At 44.8% G+C, this 22377-nt stretch overlaps 1 protein-coding gene across 1 annotated transcript in view; it reads left to right on the top strand.

The window, feature by feature from the left end:
- The window catches only part of LOC122919357 (ras-like protein family member 11A-like), a 55100-nt gene extending 35095 nt beyond the window's left edge, over nt 1-20005 (top strand). The window contains exon 4 of the mRNA XM_044268323.1: nt 17716-20005. Within this exon, the coding sequence (XP_044124258.1) occupies nt 17716-18183 (468 nt within the window). The 3' untranslated portion in view covers nt 18184-20005. The remainder of the gene's footprint in view (nt 1-17715) is intronic.
- The last annotated feature ends 2372 nt before the right edge of the window (nt 20006-22377 follow it).

Genomic DNA, 22377 nt, shown 5'->3' with positions numbered 1-22377 from the left:
CCTAGCACAGCTCATTGAGTGTGTCCTCTCTGCAGCAGCTCTCTCTCTATCCTAGCTCAGGCATGTGTCCTTTCTGCTACAGCTCTCTCCCTAGCACAGCTCATTGAGTGTGTCCTCTCTGCAGCAGTTCTCTCCCTAGCACAGCTCATTGAGTGTGTCCTCTCTGCAGCAGTTCTCTCCCTAGCACAGCTCATTGAGTGTGCCCTCTCTGCAGCAGTTCTCTCCCTAGCACAGCTCATTGAGCGTGTCCTCTCTGCAGCAGTTTTTCCCTAGCACAGGTCATTGAGTGTGTCCTCTCTGCAGCAGCTCTCTTCCTGTAACTGTCACTGCTCCAAACAGTAGCTTAGGTTTGTGACAGTTGAAGAATGGAACTTAGCGTGTGCAACCACATCAGTAGGCGGACGTGCACCTCACTATACAGATTAAACACCAGGGGCCACCATTATAATGAAGTAAAGAGAATATGTTACAACTGGAGGGCTTTTGTAACAGAAAGTTTTTTGCGCTGGATTATATTACCCCCTTAAATGGGTTTGACCCCCTTTTTGTGTTGAAGCTGGCCCGGTGATCAGCAAGCATCGCTGCGTGGCAAGTCCGGAGCCTCAGGGCTCCATACCATCCTCTCAGCAATTTGCAAGCGATGAGGTGAAAAAATGCCACACTTAGCATTGTCCAAGGCATCTAAGGGGTTACACTGCTGCGATCTGCATTATCTCTGATTGTGGTAGAGAGGGCAGGGTACCAGCCAAATATAATACATCTAGCACCTGCAAGTGATGCTTGAGACCACGGCTCCTGAGACCACGGCATCACAGTAGTACAGCGCTAAGTGGAATGGACAGAAGGGGAGGGATTTAATAAATCAACAAGAGCATTACCTACTAGCTTATTCTCCAGAGGTGCCGCCCTGGCCCATGTATTGCTGCAGCGGTGACATGCCCATATACTCCTGTGACCACTGCAGCCAGCCACTGCTTTTATTGTTTTATCACCTTCCCTTCCCCTTGGGCAATTTTTTTCCCTAACTTAGGCAACCCCTTTAAAGGAGTCGTCTCATCAGGACAAACACTGTCCATATGCCCTATTACATGGTTGTCAGCAGGGAAGGATCACTGCTCAGCGACCTCTTCTGGGAGCCAGAGGCATGATCTGCTGCAAGCGGTGGACCTCACTCTTGTGTACTTGGGCTTTCCAGGTAGTTCATGGACAGCACTTCATCTGAATGGCCACCGGGTAATCGTCCTTTACACCTGTAGGGGTGTAGTCACACGTGAAAGGTTCATTGCAGAAATTTCTGCAAATGAAAATCAGTTCATCTGAATGGGGCTGTTTTTCTGGCAAGCATATTGAATACTGCTAGCTCCATCCAGATGAATGGGTCTGCCGCATGTGAATTCACCCCAAGGGTACCTGCACACAATGCAGATTACGCATGTTTTTTCTACGTGTACAGTACCAGCAAAGTAAATGAGATATGACACAACTCGTGTACCCTTTGCTTTTTTTCTTCTGTGCAGAAATTGACCTGTTGTGCAGAATTTAAACTCTGGAGCATGTCAATAGTTTGTGCGGTTCCCCATAGACTTTAAAGGGACACTGACAGGCCCAATTAGCATATTTAGGTATATATATGTCAGTACAGGTCTTCTAAAGTCTATTAAAATCATCTAAGTAGCCCCCCTGTCCACCTTATAAATACCGAAATATAAAGTTTTATAACCTGCTTGTCCGGTCACCAATCTGCCCAAGGGGCGGCGTTTCATCTCAAAATGCGCCCAGCCAGCCGCTCCTAACTGCCGTTCTGAAGCCCCGCCCAGCTCATCAATATTCACTTTGCTGGGCGGTGGCTACAACTCTCCCGACTCAAAATCCTGCGCATGGCCCATTCAATCCTCTGGGCACGTCCTCCGTCCAATCTTCAGCGCATGCGCCCGGCCGGGGTCACATCGCGCCTGCGTACAGAGCGCTGCAGCCTCTGCTTTATGGGCATGCGCCGGGCACTTGAGTCGGGAGAGTTGTAGCTGCCGCTCAGCGAAGTGAATATTGATGAGCTGGGCGGGGCTTCAGAACGGCAGTTGGGAGCGACTGGCTGGGCGCATTTTGAGATGAAACGCCGCCCCTTGGGCAGATTGGTGACCGGACAAGCAGGTTATAAAAATTTTGGTATTTATAAGGTGGACAGGGGGGCTACTTAGATGATTTTAATAGACTTTAGAAGACCTGTACTGACATATATATACCTAAATATGCTAATTGGGCCTGTCAGTGTCCCTTTAATGGGGTTATTTACATAGACAGAAAATCTGCACAAATATCTGCAACTAAAAACGCATAAAAACTGCAATAAATAGTGTAAATTTGTGTGCATTTTTCGTGCCATTAGTGTGAATATTCTGGATATAATTCTGCACCGTGCAGGTACCCTAAAATGCCTGTTTGGCTGCAGCTCATTTTTCTGGAGACTGGTGCGGCTGGACCTGCGGTGATTATGATGGCGGCGTCTCCCTGTCCCTGTTACTGGGGTTGTTTACGATGCGACAAGGACTCCATCTAAAGGCGCTACCAGTCTTTTTGACTTTTCAGGACGAAGATAATACCGTAGCACTTGCCGGATTGCCCGATCAGGCAATAATTTATATTGCAATGTATTAGTGCGGGATCTGGCATTAAAAGTGACGGATCCATCCTTCCGGTCTGATCATGTGCAGACTGTTAAAAATGTGAAAAAAATAGAAACTGATTTGTTTTTCCGTATGACAAACGGACAGACGGATCCGTCCTCGCAATGCATTTGTGAGACGGATCCGCATCCGTATCCGTCTACAAATGCTGTCCTTTTGCATGCAGATTGCGACGGAACTGCTTGCCGGATCACTCTGCCGCAAGTGTGAAAGTACCCTTATTTCTGCAATATGTGCGGTTTTATCTGTCTCCTGGCATCCATTCTGTGCAGATGGAGGTTAAATATGTAACTGTGATAAATTAAGCAGATGTTTGGTTATCTCCCGCTATTCCAAGAGTCATGAAGACGGCAGGAAGAAACGTTTATGCGCTGACAGAGAAGAGATCTTGCAGCACAGACGTGTCGATGACACTGCAGGCAATAACCCTTAATTGTGGAGTTTTCCCTTACGTCATGTGTATGAGAAGGAAAACGCTATGTTCTCACGAGTGACTCCGCGAAGCGTCCCAGGCTGACAAGAACAGCTGCTGACAGTCTGGAACTATCTAGATCATTTCCTGTGCAAGGATAGTATAGGGAAGGAAATGGACAAATTAGGACAAGGAGACTTGGACTGTCCGACCATAGCCACTCAAGTTTCCATGAGCTCCTTCTAATGTGGTTCTTATTCTCAAGGTCATTTCATAGGGCGCTGACACGGTGATGTCATCGCGGAGAATTAGGAATAACAACATTCAGTAACTCACTAAGGAATCAGATACCTTTGACTCTAATGCTGACGCAGTTTTCGTTTTCTGTTTTATATAACTTTTTATTGGCCTGCGCAGTTTCTATTCCTGTTCCATGTAGCATATCACACATCTTGCCTTAACCCTAGCTGCAGTGTAAGGTCGCACACAAGATTTGTTGTTTCTAATGGTCTGTTTTCATTGTTCACATGCATATGTGATTAATTATGGAAACAAGTCAGCCCTGTGATGTTCCAGCAGTGTTAGCAAATTGGATGCAAAAGGTTATAACTGGGAAATTCACCATTAAACCAGGCACTCTGCATTGTCGGGCTAGCTCTGCTGGATCTTTCACTTAGCGATCTGGTGCTTCATTCTGCAGATGCAGATGAGCAGTTAAAGGGAATCTGTCACCTTGTTTTACCATTTGTACTGTAGTGCCCTCCAACATCATTCCAGATGGCTTTTTATGATGGTCCTGCTGGAAGAATCGCCTAATGTATGATGAGACATGCACCTCGTTAGCCCCTGACTGGAGTAGTTCTCACTCCTCTTTTATGCCTGTTTCCGGGTGTAAAAGATGCCAAATTTGTTGAGGCCAAAGTCCCGTCCGCTGACACTCCCAAATGGTGAGCACAGTGCAAAAACCTTTTTTATGCCAAAAATGGCGTTGTGTGGCATGCAAAGTAAATGACCCCCATTGTCATTGGTTTACCAGTGAATTTCCTGCTGATAGACTAAAACATTCTCCTATATATGGGATCAGAAACCTTTTGCACTCCAGCTGTGGTGGAACTACAACTCCCAGCATTCACACTTGCTACACTGTTCTCAGAACTTTCATTGAAGTGAATGGAGCATGCTGAGAATTGTAGTTTCGGCACAGCTGGAGTGCCGGAGGTTGCTGACCCCTTGTCTATATCGACCTCAAAGAACAAGATAAACACATTGACATGTACAGTGGTGTATAGTAATAGACTGTGACATATGCACCTCTTGGGGGATCGTATACATTGACTTATGTTTGGACCCAGAAATATTTGTAAAAGTTTAAAAGCAATAAACTTGTTAGGTCCAGGGGTGCACCTTTAATGAGGCCAGGGGAGGCGGCTGCCTCAGGCGGCGGCATCTAGTGGAAACAGGGGGCGGCAATCTAAAACAGTAGAATGACAGTGCTGTGGAAGACCTGCCTCAGGACATGCTGTCATGACAGAGAGCTGCCGCCTGCACTATATGCCTGGGTAGTAGTGAGGGGGTGCAGACGGGGCATGTGTGCTGAGAGGGCCCCAGGGCGGGTGACAGTCCTCCCTCTGCATGGACTCTAGACTCCCAAGGCAGATCCTGGCACATCCAGTGATCAGTTGTTCTGAACTACAGACTGTGTTGGATAGACTGTGGGTAGGAGAAATCTGCTCCTCCCAGCCGGTACTGCTGTTAAAGGCCTCTTTCACACTTGCGTTGTCCGGATCCGGCGTGTACTCCATTTGCCGGAATTACACGCCGGATCCGGAAAAACGCAAGTGAACTGAAAGCATTTGAAGACGGATCCGTCTTCAAAATGCGTTCAGTGTTACTATGGCAGCCAGGACGCTATTAAAGTCCTGGTTGCCATAGTAGTAGTGGGGAGCGGTATACTTACAGTCCGTGCGGCTCCCGGGGCGCTCCAGAATGACGTCAGTGCACCCCATGCGCATGGATGACGTGCCATGTGATCACATCATCCATGCGCGTTTGGAGAGCCCTGACGTCACTCTGGAGCGCTCCGGGAGCCGCACGGACGGTAAGTATACTGCTCCCCCGCTCCCCACTACACTTTACCATGGCAAACAGGACTTTAGCGTCCCGGCAGCCATGGTAACCACTCAGAAAAAGCTAAACGTCGGATCCGGTAATGCGCCGAAACGACGTTTAGCTTAAGGCCGGATCCGGATCAATGCCTTTCAATGGGCATTCATTCCGGATCCGGCCTTGCGGCAAGTGTTCAGGGTTTTTGGTCGGAGCAAAAAGCGCAGCATGCTGCGGTATTTTCTCCGGCCAAAAAACGTTCCGTTCCGGAACTGAAGACATCCTGATGCATCCTGAACGGATTTCTCTCCATTCAGAATGCATTGGGATAAAACTGATCAGGATTCTTCCGGCATAGAGCCCCGACGACGGAACTCTATGCCGGAAGAAAAGAACGCAAGTGTGAAAGAGCCCTAAGAATTACTACTAGTTACAGCCCCCCTGCCCCCTACCCTCTCTTATTCCTTGGCTAGCTGTGGTGCCTGTTAACCCTTAATCTCTTATCTAGCAGCTGGTGTTTATGCAGCCAGACTGTCCGAGGGTTGGTGTAAATGATGCAGTTGTGTAGTCAGGGCCGAGGTCGGAAAGGGAGGGGGAGGGTTGTCAGGCCATGCAGTGCTTGGATCTGGCCTAGTACAGGGTGCTCAGTCCTGTCTTGTGCCCATCCCTCTAGCTGCAGGACTGCCCTTTCACTGCATAATGGAGCCAAAGGAATACTGCATAAAAGTGCATATGTGTAGTATGTGTGTCTGATGTGTAGTGTGTGATGTATAGTATGTAATAGTGTGTGATGTATAGTATGGACTAGAGTGTGATGTGTAGCATGGACTAGTGTGTGATGTGTAGTATGGACTAGTGTGTGATGTGTAGTATGGACTAGTGTGTGATGTATAGTATGTAATAGTGTGTGATGTATAGTATGGACTAGTGTGTTATGTGTAGTATGGACTAGTGTGTGATGTGTAGTATGGACTAGTGTGTGATGTATAGTATGTACTAGTGTGTGATGTGTAGTATGTAATAGTGTGTGATGTGTAGTATGTACTAGTGTGTGATGTGTAATATGTACTAGTGTGTGATGTATAGTATGTACTAGTGTGTGATGTATAGTATGTAATAGTGTGTGATGTGTAGTATGGACTAGTGTGTGATGTGTAGTATGTAATAGTGTGTGATGTGTAGTATGTAATAGTGTGTGATGTGTAGTATGTACTAGTGTGTGATGTGTAGTATGTAATAGTGTGTGATGTGTAGTATGGACTAGTGTGTGATGTGTAGTATGGACTAGTGTGTGATGTGTAGTATGTACTAGTGTGTGATGTGTAGTATGTACTAGTGTGTGATGTGTAGTATGTAATAGTGTGTGATGTGTAGTATGTACTAGTGTGTGATGTGTAGTATGTACTAGTGTGTGATGTGTAGTATGTACTAGTGTGTGATGTATAGTATGGACTAGTGTGTGATGTGTAGTATGTACTAGTGTGTGATGTGTAGTATGTACTAGTGTGTGATGTGTAGTATGTACTAGTGTGTGATGTGTAGTATGGACTAGTGTGTGATGTATAGTATGTAATAGTGTGTGATGTATAGTATGTACTAGTGTGTGATGTGTAGTATGGACTAGTGTGTGATGTATAGTATGTAATAGTGTGTGATGTATAGTATGGACTAGTGTGTTATGTGTAGTATGGACTAGTGTGTGATGTATAGTATGTACTAGTGTGTGATGTATAGTATGGACTAGTGTGTGATGTGTAGTATGTACTAGTGTGTGATGTGTAGTATGTACTAGTGTGTGATGTGTAGTATGTACTAGTGTGTGATGTGTAGTATGTACTAGTGTGTGATGTATAGTATGGACTAGTGTGTGATGTGTAGTATGTACTAGTGTGTGATGTGTAGTATGTACTAGTGTGTGATGTGTAGTATGTACTAGTTTGTTATGTGTAGTATGGACTAGTGTGTGATGTATAGTATGTACTAGTGTGTGATGTATAGTATGGACTAGTGTGTGATGTGTAGTATGTACTAGTGTGTGATGTGTAGTATGTACTAGTGTGTGATGTGTAGTATGTACTAGTGTGTAAGGTGTAGTATGGACTAGTGTGTGATGTATAGTATGTAATAGTGTGTGATGTATAGTATGTACTAGTGTGTGATGTGTAGTATGGACTAGTGTGTGATGTATAGTATGTAATAGTGTGTGATGTATAGTATGGACTAGTGTGTTATGTGTAGTATGGACTAGTGTGTGATGTATAGTATGTACTAGTGTGTGATGTATAGTATGTATTAGTGTGTGATGTGTAGTATGGCCTAGTGTGTGATGTGTAGTATGTAATAGTCAGGGGTCAGCAACCTCCGGCACTCCAAGTGTTGTGAAACTACATCTCCCATCATGCATACTTGCTTGGCTGCTCTCTAAACTCCCACACAAGTGGAAAGAGCATGCTGGGAGTTGTAGTTTCACAACAGCTGGAGTGCCAAAGGTTGCTGATCCCTGTACTAGTGTGTGATATTTAGTATGTACTAGTGTGTGATGTGTAGTATGTACTAGTGTGTGTTGTGTAGCATGTACTAGTGTGTGTTGTGTAGCATGTACTAGTGTGTGTTGTGTAGCATGTACTAGTGTGTGTTGTGTAGCATGTACTAGTGTGTGTTGTGTAGCATGTACTAGTGTGTGATGTGTAGCATGTACTAGTGTGTGATGTGTAGTATGGTCACAGAAAATAATGCACTATAATACTAGATGCAAGCATAACATATGGACTAAGCCCTCACTCTATTGATAAAATCTGAGACACTTGGTCAATACATTTTGATCAAAACACATCTAAGCCCACCTACCAAGCGACAAGGTGGTCTCAGTTCAGGCTGAACCTGCCTATGCCGTTATGCATTTAAGTTCATGAGCGCAGACCCCACACATATAATGTGTTGGTCCTAGTTGCCTCCATGTGCAGCAGCAACCGGTAGGAGGAGGAGCACACACAACTACATGTACCACCAACTTTTTTACTTTTTTTTTATAACTATTAGCCCCCTTAGAGGCTAGAACCCTTGTCCTATACACCCTAATAGAGCTCTATTAGAGTGAACAGGACTAGGGCAAGAGCATCCTGGCTGTCATGGTAACCGATCGGATGCCCAGCAATTTCACTGCTGGGGCTTGCATAGGAAGCTGCCACTGCCACCAATGAAAATACTGAGGGGAAGGGGGGGGGGGGGAGATGAAGATAATTAACATGAATATAATACTGAGGAGGGGGGACTGTTAACACTGCGCTACGAATGCATATAATTAACTAATAAATACAAATGTAGGCTGTGGGTGCCGGCTGTATCACACAGCTCGCAACCAGCCTCAAAGACGGAGAACGGCGATCCCACTGAACCCCGTCAATTAACTCTTAAGGTGCGGCACCTGAGGGGTTAATTGACGCAGTTCAGTAGGATCCCTGTCATTGAGGCCTACATTTGTATTTAAGGGTTAATAATATGCATTGGTGGTGCAGTGTTAACAGTCCCCCCTCCTCAGTATTATAATCATGTTAATTATCTTCACTGGTGGCAGCGGCAGCTTCACAACCCCCTCCCCTCTCTTCTCATTAGTGGCAGTGGCGGCTGTGTCACCGTGGGGAGGGAGGGACTCCATCCTTCTCCACTGTGCTGGCTCAGGAGAACATGGTGCGCACCCAGGGCAGTGCGAGCCATGTTCTCTAAGGCTGGGTTCACACCTGAGCATTTTACAGCGCATTCCTACGCACTGTAAAACGCTCAACAGGCAAAAACCAATGATTCCCTATGGGCATGGTTCTCACCTGAGCGTTTTACAGCGCCTACGAACGCGCTGTAAAACGCCCTACGCCCCAAGAAGTACAGGAGCTTTTTTGGGGGCGCATTGTTGCGCGTTCCCGCACATAGACCTAGCGGGAACGCGCAACAAGGGGCATTTGCTTGTTTCTTCGCACGTATGTAAACGCCCGATAAGCACGCTTGTAAACAGCGCTTATCGGGTACGCTTATGTGTGAACCCGGCCTAAGAGATACTAGGCTGTGCAGTAGTGTAGCCTAGTGTCGGAAAATAGCAAATCCCAATATCGTATCGATTGGGTAAGGAAAGTTCGATACCCGGTGCAACCCTACTTCTTGGTGCAGTGTCCAGACAAATGCCGCTTGATGGAGCTAAGACATAAAATGGTCCGCAGCACTCAAATTACATAACCATAGCAGCAGGGGCATTGCTAGGGTCTGAAAACATTCGGGGCACAAGCCCACTGTATTAAAATTTGCATAATAAGAATTAACATACAAGCCAATGTACAGATTTTATTCTTCCATACATAGGCTATGCCGCTATCCAATCACAGCGGAGAGCATCACAGCCAGGGAGAAGGTGAGCTTTTATTTTCTCCCTGGCTGTGACGCTGTCCGCTGTGATTGGATCACGGCTGAGGATGGGGGAAACCCTCAGCCGTGCGATGACAGAAAATAATGGTCGCTTTAAGGCCAGGACAGAAACCAGGGAGCAGGTCACCTCCTAATACGTCCCTAATTCTGACCCTTACTCCTAGCTGTATGAGCCAACCCTGATGGTAGGAGGGCTCATACTCCGGAACCTAAGGTCCCTACTAGCCCTCAGGGTAGCCCTGGACAAGGAGCAGGGTAAGACGACCTGTTCCTCCTAAACATGGAGGAACAGGAGTCTCACTGGCCAAGCTGCAAGGAAAGGGGAACATATACAGCATATGGCAATGGCAGGTAAGTACCACACCTACCTGCCACAGACACACAGCCTGAAACCCATGTACAAGTGCTGCTGTCCACAACAACACAAACGGACACAGCCCACACCACACATCACACAGGAACCCATAGCTGCAATAAACAGAATGACCATAGAGACATCTTCATAGCATCATACATAAACTTATGACCACAAGGGTGGCCCTCACTGGATAGATGGTATATGACCAGGAGGATGACTCCAGCATAACACAAGGCTGGAGTACCCCCCAGATACAGGCATCTAGCGGAAGCTAAATAGCCCAAGTAGCCACACCCACACACAGACACACCCAGTGTTCACACACTAGGAAGGAAGTTAACCCTTCCAACACCAGGCAAGGGAAGAAAGCCACTTAAAGGGGAAGTGTACAAACAACATCACACTGCACCTGTTACCGCCGGCAACGACATGCGTGGCAGCCATGTCCTGGGAGCCAGCCAGAAGGCCGAGACACTGCCACCACTTGTACACAACACCACACTTTGCCACGGGCAAGCGCAAGTGAAGAAAAGTGTCACAATGCACACCATAGGCCGTGACAACGGCACAGCCAGGGAGAGGGAGACGCCAATTGAGAAACCCTGGTGTCTCCTCCTCCCTGTACCGATGCTCTGTATTAGCATACTGAGTGGAAAAACTACAGGTGGGCACAGCGGGGAGTAGAAGCGATGTTTAAAAAAAAAAACAGGCAGGGTGGCAGCATCAGCGGGTGTACCCCACAAGTAAAGGTATTTATCTAGAGTAAAACAAAACCATGAAAGGTCCTCTTTAAATGTATTTTATTGTGATATATGTGAAGTAAAAAGACAATGATACATGGCTTTAAAATGTTTTAATAAATTAAAGGAATGTGTGGCGTGCATTTGTATTCAGCCCCCCTAGTCAATACTAGGCCAAAAAGTTAAACTTTGGTCTCATCTGACCAGAGCACCTTCTTCCACATGTTTGCTGTGTCCCCTGATTGGCTTGTGGCAAACTGCAAACAGGACTTCATATGGCTTGCTTTCAAAAATGTCTTTCTTCTTGCCACTCTTCCAAAAAGGCCAGATTTGTGGAGTACACAACTAATAGTTGTTCTGTGGACAGATTCTCCCACTGAGCTGTGGATCTCTGCAGCTCTTCCAGAGTGACCATGGGTCTCTTGGCGGCTTCTCTAATTAGTGCTTTCCTTGCATGGGCTGTCAGTTTAGGTGGATGGCCATGTCTTGGTAGGTTTGCAGTTGTACCATACTCCTTCCATTTTCGGATGATGGATTAAACAGTGCTATGCGAGATGTTCATAGCTTGGGATATTTTGTTAATAACCTTACCCTGCTTTACATTTCTCCACAACTTTATCCCTGACCTGTCTGGGGTGTTCCTTAGTGTTTTTTCATGATGCTATTTGATTACTAATGTTCTCTAACAAACCTCTAAGGCCCTCATGCTCTTTACAGTGGCTCAATATTCTGACTAAAAGAACAGGGGCGTAGCTAGAACTGACTAGGCCCCACAGCTAATTTTTGCACAGGGCCCCCTCTTCATGACCAGTGATGATCAGTTCGCAGTGTTCGCCAGTGAACACATGCGGGCTGCCATCTTTAGTAAGGTAGACTCACCCGTCCAGCGATGCACAGGTAAGCCCTTACCTGTGCCGGGAGCCGGTCTGAAATAAAATGCAGTCACCGGGAGCAGGGAGTTCCGAGAACAGCCCGATGAAGGCCCCCGGCGGCTGTTCTCTGAACTGCCTGCTCCCGGTGACTCTGAACTGCCTGCAGGCCGGCTCCCGGCACAGGCACAGGTAAAGGCTTACCTGTGCATCGCCGGACGGGTGAGTCTACCTTACTAAAGATGGCAGTCCGCATGTGTTCACTGGCGAACACTGTGAACTGACCATCACTGTTCATGACCATCCTGGCATTGCATGTGTGCATATGTAAAAGTGGGTTCGCATCACCTTTTTACTTTCTGTTTGACGTATACGTTGTATCCTGCAGAGTCTGGCAAAAAAGTGTACTTTCTTTTACAATGGAATCCTATATATGCCACTGTATAACATCAATCTGAGTCATCCGTTAAGGTATGCGTTTTTTGTATATGTTAAACGCATGGCAAAAAGGTGATGTGAACCCAGCTTAAATGTGCCAAAATAAGCATTTGTACACAGCGGAGCAACATGGCAGAGAAGGGAGGATGCCACGTACTGTAGGCTATATTACAGAAGGCTGGTCCTGGTGGTCAGTGGTGTGGACTGTGTTCTACAAGGCTCATTTACTCTACTGGGAAATACAGGCCACACTACAGCATAATATACTGGAATCTACAATATACACTGTATATATATTTGCCCTACAACCAAATAATAATACCACCATACAGTGACCTTATAACGCCTCCATACAAGGACCGGATAGCACCTATATACAATGACTGGATAACGCCTAAATACAGTGACCGGATAACACCACCATATTGGACACAAAGTCATACAGTGACCGGATGACACCACCATACAGTGACTGGATAATGCCGCCATACAGTGACCAGATAACACCTCCATAGAGTGACTGGATAACTTGCCATACAGTGACAGGACAACGCCAGCATACAGTGACTAGATAAAGCCTCCATACAGTGACTGGATAACCCGCCATACAGTGACTGGACAACTCCGCCATACACTGGATAACACCTCCATACAGTTCCTGGATAATGCCTCCGTACAGTGACTGGATATACCAGTATTAGAGGGCACAGTACAGGGTATGGTAAGGGGGCACAAAGGAGGGTATAAAAGGACATAGTACAGGGTAGAAAGCGTATTATAGAGTATAAGAGGGCATAGTAGAGGTTAGGAGGCACAGTACAGGTGTATCCCCTTATACCCTTTTACTGTGCCGCCAACAGTATGTTTAGGGGGCATAGTCCAGTGTAAGGTTCGGCACAGTCCAGGGTATTAACCTCACCAAAGCTGGCATGGAGTCTGAAGGAGGAGGGTCCTGACTCCTAGCTTGCAGGCAGGCAGCAGCGGTTCTCAGAAGTGGGTAGTGGGCGGCAATTTAAAGCTGCAGCTTGGTGGGCATCCAAACGTGAGGCTGGGGGCGGCCATACAATATGGCTGGGTGGAAGGGCGGGCAGCCCTTCAACCGTGCGGGGGGCTGAGCGAGAAGGCGGGCGGCCATACAAACGTGCAGGAGGGCGGCCAGCCATTCAAACGTGCGGGGTAGCTGGGCGGGAAGGCGGGCGATCATACAAACGCGTGGTGCGGCTGGGCAAGAGGGTGGGATGTCAGAGCACAGCCAGGGTCTATCTGAACGATTGGTGGAGCAGCTGCTTACGCCCACTGCTGCTCCACCAATCAGATAACAAAGTGCATTCATTCAGAGGAGAGGTAGGAGAATCCCTCTCTCCCCTCTCTAGTTTCATTACAGTCCGCAGCAGTATGAACCCCCCCACCACCGTCAGGGAAAGAGTGAAATAGCCAAATAAAAAAAATGATAATAATTTAATAGGGCCCTGATGGAGCACCAAGTCCATGGATCAGAACCTGATAGGTCCATGATTCAGTGCTCCATTAGTCAGAAACACTAGCACACGGTAATATAGCAGCTGAGCAATGAGCCCACTGCTAATCCCCCCGAGCACACGTAGAAATAGAGCATTACATCGTTGCTAAGGATGCTGTCGGGTCACCAGGGGGCGTGGCTCTGCAGCGAGCGCAGCCTTGCCAATGCTGAGGATCGCTTTGTATGCATGTTCTTGTTCTTTTGATTATGCAGAAATAAATGGCAGGCAGACACAGGAAATTCACTATGCAGAAAGCAAATGTTTCACATATGGCTTCAATAACCTACTTGCGCAGTTCACAGCTTATTGTTACAGCAGTGGTGACAATAGATCTCATGGGGCCCTCACAGCAAAATTTAACAGTAAAACGGGGCCTCAGTTTCTGGGTTTGTACAAAAAGGCTTCAGCCCTCCTAGGAGCAACAGGATCTCCTACCACTCCATGTGGCTTCTACCACGCTCTGCACTCTTCTTTTTTTTTGCCAGCCCTGTTATAAGGCCAATGCAACAGGATCACCATATGCTGTCACTTGGGATGAGCGAATCGACTTCGGATGAAACATCTGAAGTCGATTCACATAAAACTTTGTTAGAATACTGTAGGGAGCGAGCGCTCTGTACAGTATTAGAATGTATTGGCTCCGATGAGCCAGAGTTGTTACTTCGCGAAGTCTCGCAAGACTTCAGGTAATAACTCCTAGGTATTCACCAGGTACAGTCACCATCACTTCCTTATGTGATTATTCTTTTTTCTCTATCTCCACACTGACCTTGTTCCGGATCCAGCTGACATCACAGCGATGTCAGCAAAACCCTGGATGAGGTAGGACCAGTTAGTTCTTTTGTTTAATGCAAGGTGTATTAGTGCCGTCATGTACCCTAGGATAGATTTTATTAGGTGGGACTGGGTGAGTATAGTTATGCAGTTATCCAGTACAAATGTTAACGATACACAGGGTAACATTGAGGAGGAGGATGTCAGTGTCTAAGTACTAAAGGAGCAATTACAGATCCCGCTTGATGGCTCTGCATTACATGATGCAGCCACGTTAATTCACAACACATGAGTTGTTTCCAAGACTTGACTTGGATAACAAACATCATGAGTCATAACGTCCACGCTCATGTATCGCAATTTCATTTATTATCATTTAAAACAGGACTTCAGAGCTTTTTTCTGCTGGATCTGAGGTTAATCCTCAACCCAAACACTGAATTTTAAATCTTCCCAGGGTTGACTCTTGATAAGAAGAAACAGCCAACAGACTTAAGACATGGAGCAAGCTCATCCATCAACTTGTTACTCACAATCTCATGTATGCTGCTCACACATTATATAAACAGGAGGGGATGCGGCTGAAGAATCTCTGCTGACCGTACAGCTGTGCCGTCTACTGCTTTCCTGTTAGTACAGTATGTGTTGTAAATCTGGAACAGACCATATGTGGGATCAGTGTCCAGCCTGGACACACACGTGCCACACTGGGTAAAATGTTCCAGATTTCTATTTTAGAAGAAATTTCACCCTATTCATTGGAACAGAGTTGTTTTTTTGAGAAGCACATAGGGGGTCATTTATTAAGCCGAAATGCACCTATATTATGCATATTTCAGGAGCAGATTGCGGCGCAACAGCTAGTTCTGCAACTTCACTCACGCCAGGTCTAAAAAAAAAGAGGGTGGGGAAGGGGACGGGCTGTTTCAGGCGTAGAAAAAGGTCTCAATGTACCACCAACTCCTCTGGCCTAAACTCAATCCTCTAACAGTCCCAAACCCGAAGCAGGTCGGCCGGCACCACTCCTGTCAGTTTAATAATGGCTCGAATCCTACTTATCACAATCAACTACCTTATGTGTTCACCCCCAATTCCTCATATACCATATTCCTTAATACCAATTTAGAATCGGTGGAGGATCGGCGCCTCTACATAACTTCGTCAGAACCAGTTTAGGGGTTTATTAACACCGGTCTTAATAAATGTACCCCCATAGATTTCTTTAAGCCTCATTTAGATGAGTGACATCAGCATGGATTTTGTATTTTATCCTTTGTTTGTATGAATTCCCTTTGGGTACGCCTTGTTCATCCCACACCCCATAAATACTTTGAGCACTTGTTACTTTAAAATCACAGATTAAGGGAATAATATGGATTATCTTGTAACATTGGCACCTTTCAAGGGGTGGACTGGCCATAGACCCTACAGCAAAATGTCCTGGTGGACCGATGCCCTGGGGGCTGCTCAAGCCCTACTCACGGCTGCTAGCTGCAGGTACATATCGATTGGATGATCCTAGCATTAATACTCGGAGCAACAGGTGCTTATGTACCTGGGCTGCGGATGCAGATGCCCTCCGGATACCATCCTCAGGATAGCAATACAGTTGAATACTGTGGTGGAGGTGGCAGTATTTTGTTCTGCACTGTGGCATTTGGTTCTGCTGGGATAGTATTTTGTGCTGCGCTATGATATTGCTGGCCCTGTCTACTTCTGTTGTCCCTGCCTACTTGTGCTAGCCCTGACTACTTGTGCTGCCCCGTCTTTTGTCAATTTGCATCCGCCTACAACATAGGGCCACTTTTTTCCTGGGCATCTTTAAGTTCCCATTCCGCCCCTGTGGATATATTAGGCAGCTAATGAATAGTCAATTTCTAAAGGTGATGTGATGGAAACAGGAAAAATGGGCAAGTGTAAGGATCTGTATACATTTTGCAAGGGGGTAAGGCCTTATTCACACAGTCAGTGTTTGGTCAGTGATTTCCATCAGTGATTGGTAGCCCAAAACAGAAGTTGATCCTCCACTAAAATAAGGCATAATGATCGTATTTGCACCTGTTTTGAGGTTTGCTGCATGAGGGTGCAGTATTAGACAGGTGGTTTCGTAATATGGCTGTAGATGTACACTGATAGGTTAACGGGCCTCCTATGAATTTGGCCTCCGGTGCATAAGCATGCCTGTATGTCTTGGAGAGGGAGATTATATTATCACTTTCACTGGAGTAGATTCATTCTTTGCACAGTGATGTGAAATGTCTTGGCAATAGAAGCAATAGGAAATGAAATAATATGTACACGTGGTAAGTCAAAATCAACTACACCTTCTTCATTTCACTGTGCGAGGCACAGCCAGGATGGGTGTAGAGCCCAACTGAATTTGACCTTTCCATTGCTAGATATAATGAATTCATGTGCTTTGTAGATGTCAATGGCTGTAATACACAGATCCAACCAAGGTGATCTTCTCCAGTCAGGCTAATGCTGATTATCATCATACATGAATCATACATGTGGATGTGCTTTGTTGGTGAACCTCTTTAAGTAACATATTCATCTCTGTAAAATCATCAAACAGGTCTATGAAACATAACATCAGTAATGGGGTCCTAGTTTCGAATCTGACCAAGGACAACATCTGCATGGAGTTTGTATGTCCTACCTATGTTCATATGGGTTTCCTCCAGGTACTCTGGTTTCCTCCCGCACTCCAAACACATACTGATGGGGAATTTAGATTGTGAGTCCCACTGGGGACAGTGAGAGATGATAATTTCTTTAAAGCGCTGCGAAATTTGTCAGCACTATACAAGTAAGTAAAATACATTTAAAAAATAGGGAAATAGACGTTTCAATTAGAAGTCATTTTCTTCACTTCTTACTGGGTTTACAGACATAGCACACAGCGACTTTGTTCTAACAAAGCTTTTCTTTACTCATGTGAAAGACACAAAGATGTGTGAATATGTTATACAATTATGCTGTCATATACTATGTACATTTTTAGATTAGCAGAAAAAAGTACAATATACTTGGTCATAATATTCATCTATTTAACATAGCTTATGTAGTGCTAGCATATTCCGTAGTGCTGTACACAAATTCACAATCTCATTGGGACAATCTTATTTCCCAATATCATATAGTTAATGAACAGTGTCAATATATAGACAAAATGAAAGTGCATACACACTACATAGAATTAAAGGTAAAAAAGAATAATATAAGGGGAATGAGACTAGAAAAAGCAGCTTTCTTTTGAGTAGTCTAGGAATCATGGTGGTCAACAAAGGAACCTTCAGGGCCAGCAATGTAAAATATGCAAAAAGCTGTGAAATCCATACTTTAAAGATGAAATATCGTGCCCCATTTCTCAATTTTCTAAACCTGCACCCCTCTTGTTTTTACAGGAAGACTCAGACAGTATTTGCTGCCAGGAGCAAATCAATCGATCCATTTACTGGGCAGATGGCTTCGTTCTTGTGTTTTCAATCACAGACTACAATAGTTACCGAGTGATTAGACCTCTGTACCAGCACTTACGAAAAATTCACCCAAACACCAAAATCCCACTTCTTCTGGTAGGAAATAAAGCTGATCTCTTGAGGGCCCGGCAGGTGGAATCTGATGAGGGGCTCCAGCTAGCCAATGAACTGACTGGCACATATGCTGAAGTATCTGCCAGAGAAAATTATGAAGGGGTATATGGAGCATTCTACCAGCTTTGTCAAGAGGTTGGCAAGATGATTTTCAGTTGTAATGGAGAAAAACGAAGAGGACTCCATCTTGTCCGGCCTAGGTCTCCCAACATGCAAGACCTGAAAAGACGTTTTAAGCAAGTGTTATCCTCTAAAGTCAAGTCTACCACAACCCTCTGACCAAGACTGCACGAGTAACAGGAACTGTCACATTTCAGATGTATTCATCAAATCAACTTCCTCATCAAAATGTATCTCCAGAAATTGCACTGGAACAGTTTGTGTTCCTTTGTGCGCCAACATTGCTAGTATTTGTGGAATGTGAAACCTCAACATATTATGCAGCTGTATTTAACACGTACCTGTTACATATACACAGATGAAAGAAGAGGGAAGAAGGACTTCTCCGGGTGTTGATGGCATAAATCAATCCAATGGTTGTTCAATATTTATTTGCAGTGTAACATATCTGAGGAAGTCTAAAGCCTAAGGAAGGGACTGCTCCAAATCTGAAACGCATTGAATGCTACACTGCAAATAAATATTGGAAAATCAAAATTGGTTGATCAATGCCAGCAGTACCTGCAGAAGTCCTTCTTCCCTCTTCTGGTTAGTTTGCCTTCTGCAGACACCTTGCTGGTCATTGGGCTGCAACTTCTCTATAAAGCTTCCAGATTTCTCCTACCGCACCTCTTTTTTCTTATATCCAGGTAATGTCCTATGCGTGCCTTCTTGTGTCTCTTTCTATGATAGAGATTTATCATACACACAATTCAAGCATCCTTGGACTGGCAATAGGGAACCATCTTCTATGAGGTCATGTACTGGAACTCGACACGCTGCCATTTTCATACAGAGGTGCACACATATCAATTTCACAGTAAAAACAAAATAGGTATCTTGTGCCAGAAGATGCTGCATCACACAGCTAGTCTACCCTAGGAACTGTTCTGCCACGTGCATTAGGCATTAGAAGTGAATGCCCACAATTCAGGGGTCTACATTTCTGTCAGATTTCTGTAGGCAGCTCTCTAATTCCTCTATATCGGGGATCAGTAACCTTCGGCACTTCAGCTGTGGTTAAACTACAACTCCCAGCATGCACACTTAGCTGTTTTCAGAACTCCCATAGAAGTAAATGGAGCATGCTGGGAGTTGTAGTTTCACCACATCTGGAGTACCGAAGGTTGCTGACCCCTGCCCTATAGAGATAAAGAAAATAACATGACAGGTAATCACCACTAGGGGGAGCATAGGAGTTTATTGCATATCTTCATTTTGCAGTTCGCAGTGAATACTGATAATTAGGGATGAGCGAATCGACTTCGGATGAAACACCCAAAGTCGATTTCAATACTGTACGGAGCGATTAAAACGAAGATTTATGCGAATCGACTTCGGATGTTTCACCCGGAGTCGATTTGCTCATCCCTACTGATAATACATTCATATGAACATCTGAGCTTTAGTCATATATCTCTTATAATCTTTGTAATTCATTATGGGGTAATTTATGAACAGATATAAGGCACTTTGTGGCATTTATCTGGCACAGATTCTATGTTGTAGCAGAATCTACAACTTCTTCCCCACTTATGCCAAGTCTAAAAAAAAGGGGGGTGCGGTGGGGAAGGGGACGGGCCGGTAGGTCTTTCTCATTCTTTATTTTCTACATTTGTTTTAGGCGTAGAAAATAGTCTAAATGTAAGACAGCTAGGAAGCTATCTTACATTGAGGATCAGCGGTGGATGCGCCAAAGTTATGTAGAGGCCGGCACCATTACATAACATCAGCGATCCACCGCCAGCGCAGGGTCTTAATAAATGAGCCCCTATGTCTTTACAACGTGGCCATAAAATTTGTTGTTTGTTAATTTTTGGATAAAAGGTCCAGGATGGCAAACCTGAAATACTACTAGGAGGAACAGAAAATACATGGACACTTATATAAAAGTATTAATTTACCATAAATTCTCCATGAGCTAAAGTGGCGCAAATTTTATCATACATTTTAAAAAGGATGCACAAACATACAATAATCTGCAGAAGTACTATATACTGGTGTATCCACCAAAAAAACTGTAACTGAGAAGGCAACTTGGAGCCTTGTTTTTGGCAGAGAAGACCTCTGGACATCTGGCACCTGACGGAGCGTGGTACCACTGCACAGTCCACATGACTCCACAGTACAGAAGTAGGCAGAGAGGTATTCCATGAGCTTTAGTGCGGTCTCACAAAAAATAGAATTCCACAGTACACAGTGGTAATATGACAGCCATACACTTCTGTAGGGTCTTAACTGTACCGCTATACTTTTACAGGGCTTCTAAATGTGAATATCACTAAAATATAGTACCATAATCAGCAACATATAGCGAGTACATTGAGTGCCGCACAGACACCTGCAGTAAGGGGTTGCATAGTAATGTACTTCTGAGACTGCAGCGATTGACTTCAGAGTACATTCACAAGACCATGTCTATTTTACACTTCACAAGATGTGGATCCGCAAAATATGGATGACATCTGTGTTGTATCTGTTTTTTGCGGAACCATTTTGATGGGTCCATGGTCCGCATCTGCAGCTAAGAATAAGACATGTTATATCTTTTGCAGAATGGACAAATGGATGCAGAAAGCCAAGATTATCAGTGTGCCTTCCGAATCCTTATGGTCATTCTGCTAGAAAATAGAATATGTCTGCAAGTCAATGGGTCTGCAAAAAAAGAAAATGCAGACGGCACATGGACGGCATCCATGTTTTGAGGTCTTGTACATGAGACCTTACAAGAAGCAACATTTCTATTGTGCTGGTTCCAAGTGAATTGTCTGTATGACTGAATATTTAGTATGCCATTTGGAGGCAGGCAAGGCTTTTGTATTTAGATGGCCAGTTCACCGGTATTCTATAGACCCCAGCGGTTTGCTGGCTCCTCATGACATAACATGGTGCCTTCTGGCAAATGTGTGATCAGTGCACTGCATTGCACGGATATGTATCAAATTTATCATTTCTGGTACTCTACTTTATAAGTAGAGGATTCAAGGAAAAGCCTCCTGGAGGAGGAGAAATGAGCAGATAATTAAAAGAGACAAATGTTTACCTTTTGTAGGAAGTATTAGCGCTTAGGTTGGTTTGGTGGTGGACATCCTAGAAAGATTGCTCTATAGTAGAATCATCCTACAGATGTGAATAGTACTAGTGATGTGATGTCAGTGTTTTCCTTTTTACAAATGTTATTGACCACTTCTTTTATAATAAAACAGATATACATTAAATATTTAGTGCATTTGTCATTTTTTTTATGCAAACTAAATTGCAGTGATTACAGTGTTGAATTATTCTATCATTACTAATCTGCTTGAAAGAAACACAAAACATAAAAAAAATATATATTTCAGCAAATCCATCAATAAATTCCTTTGATCCTATCACCTCAAATTCCTATTAAAGCTGAAAGTGTGTGTACATACAGTACAGACCAAAAGTTTGGACACACCTTCTCATTCAAAGAGTTTTCCTTATTTTCATGACTATGAAAATTGTAGATTCACACTGAAGGCATCAAAACTATGAATTAACACATGTGGAATTATATACATAACAAAAAAGTGTGAAAATATGTCATATTCTAGGTTCTTCAAAGTAGCCACCTTTTGCTTTGATTACTGCTTCGCACACTCTTTGCATTCTCTTGATAAGTTTCAAGAGGTAGTCACCTGAAATGGTCTTCCAACAGTCTTGAAGGAGTTCCCAGAGATGCTTAGCACTTGTTGGCCCTTTTGCCTTCACTCTGCGGTCCAGCTCACCCCAAACCATCTCGATTGGGTTCAGGTCCGGTGACTGTGGAGGCCAGGTCATCTGGCGCAGCACCCCATCACTCTCCTTCATGGTCAAATAGCCCTTACACAGCCTGGAGGTGTGTTTGGGGTCATTGTCCTGTTGAAAAATAAATGATGGTCCAACTAAACGCAAACCGGATGGAATAGCATGCCGCTGCAAGATGCTGTGGTAGCCATGCTGGTTCAGTATGCCTTCAATTTTGAATAAATCCCCAACAGTGTCACCAGCAAAGCACCCCCACACCATCACACCTCCTCCTCCATGTTTCACGGTGGGAACCAGGCATGTAGAGTCCATCCGTTCACCTTTTCTCCGTCGCACAAAGACACGGTGGTTGGAACCAAAGATCTCAAATTTGGACTCATCAGACCAAAGCACAGATTTCCACTGGTCTAATGTCCATTTCTTGTGTTCTTTAGCCCAAACAAGTCTCTTCTGCTTGTTGCCTGTCCTTAGCAGTGGTTTCCTAGCAGATATTCTACCATAAAGGCCTGATTCACACAGTCTCCTCTTAGCAGTTGTTCTAGAGAT

The sequence above is a fragment of the Bufo gargarizans genome, chromosome 9 (genome assembly GCF_014858855.1).
Source record: "Bufo gargarizans isolate SCDJY-AF-19 chromosome 9, ASM1485885v1, whole genome shotgun sequence".
In the NCBI taxonomy this organism is placed as follows: Eukaryota; Metazoa; Chordata; class Amphibia; order Anura; family Bufonidae; genus Bufo; species Bufo gargarizans.
Note: the sequence above shows the minus strand (reverse complement) of the source record. Positions and strands in the feature narration are given on the sequence as shown.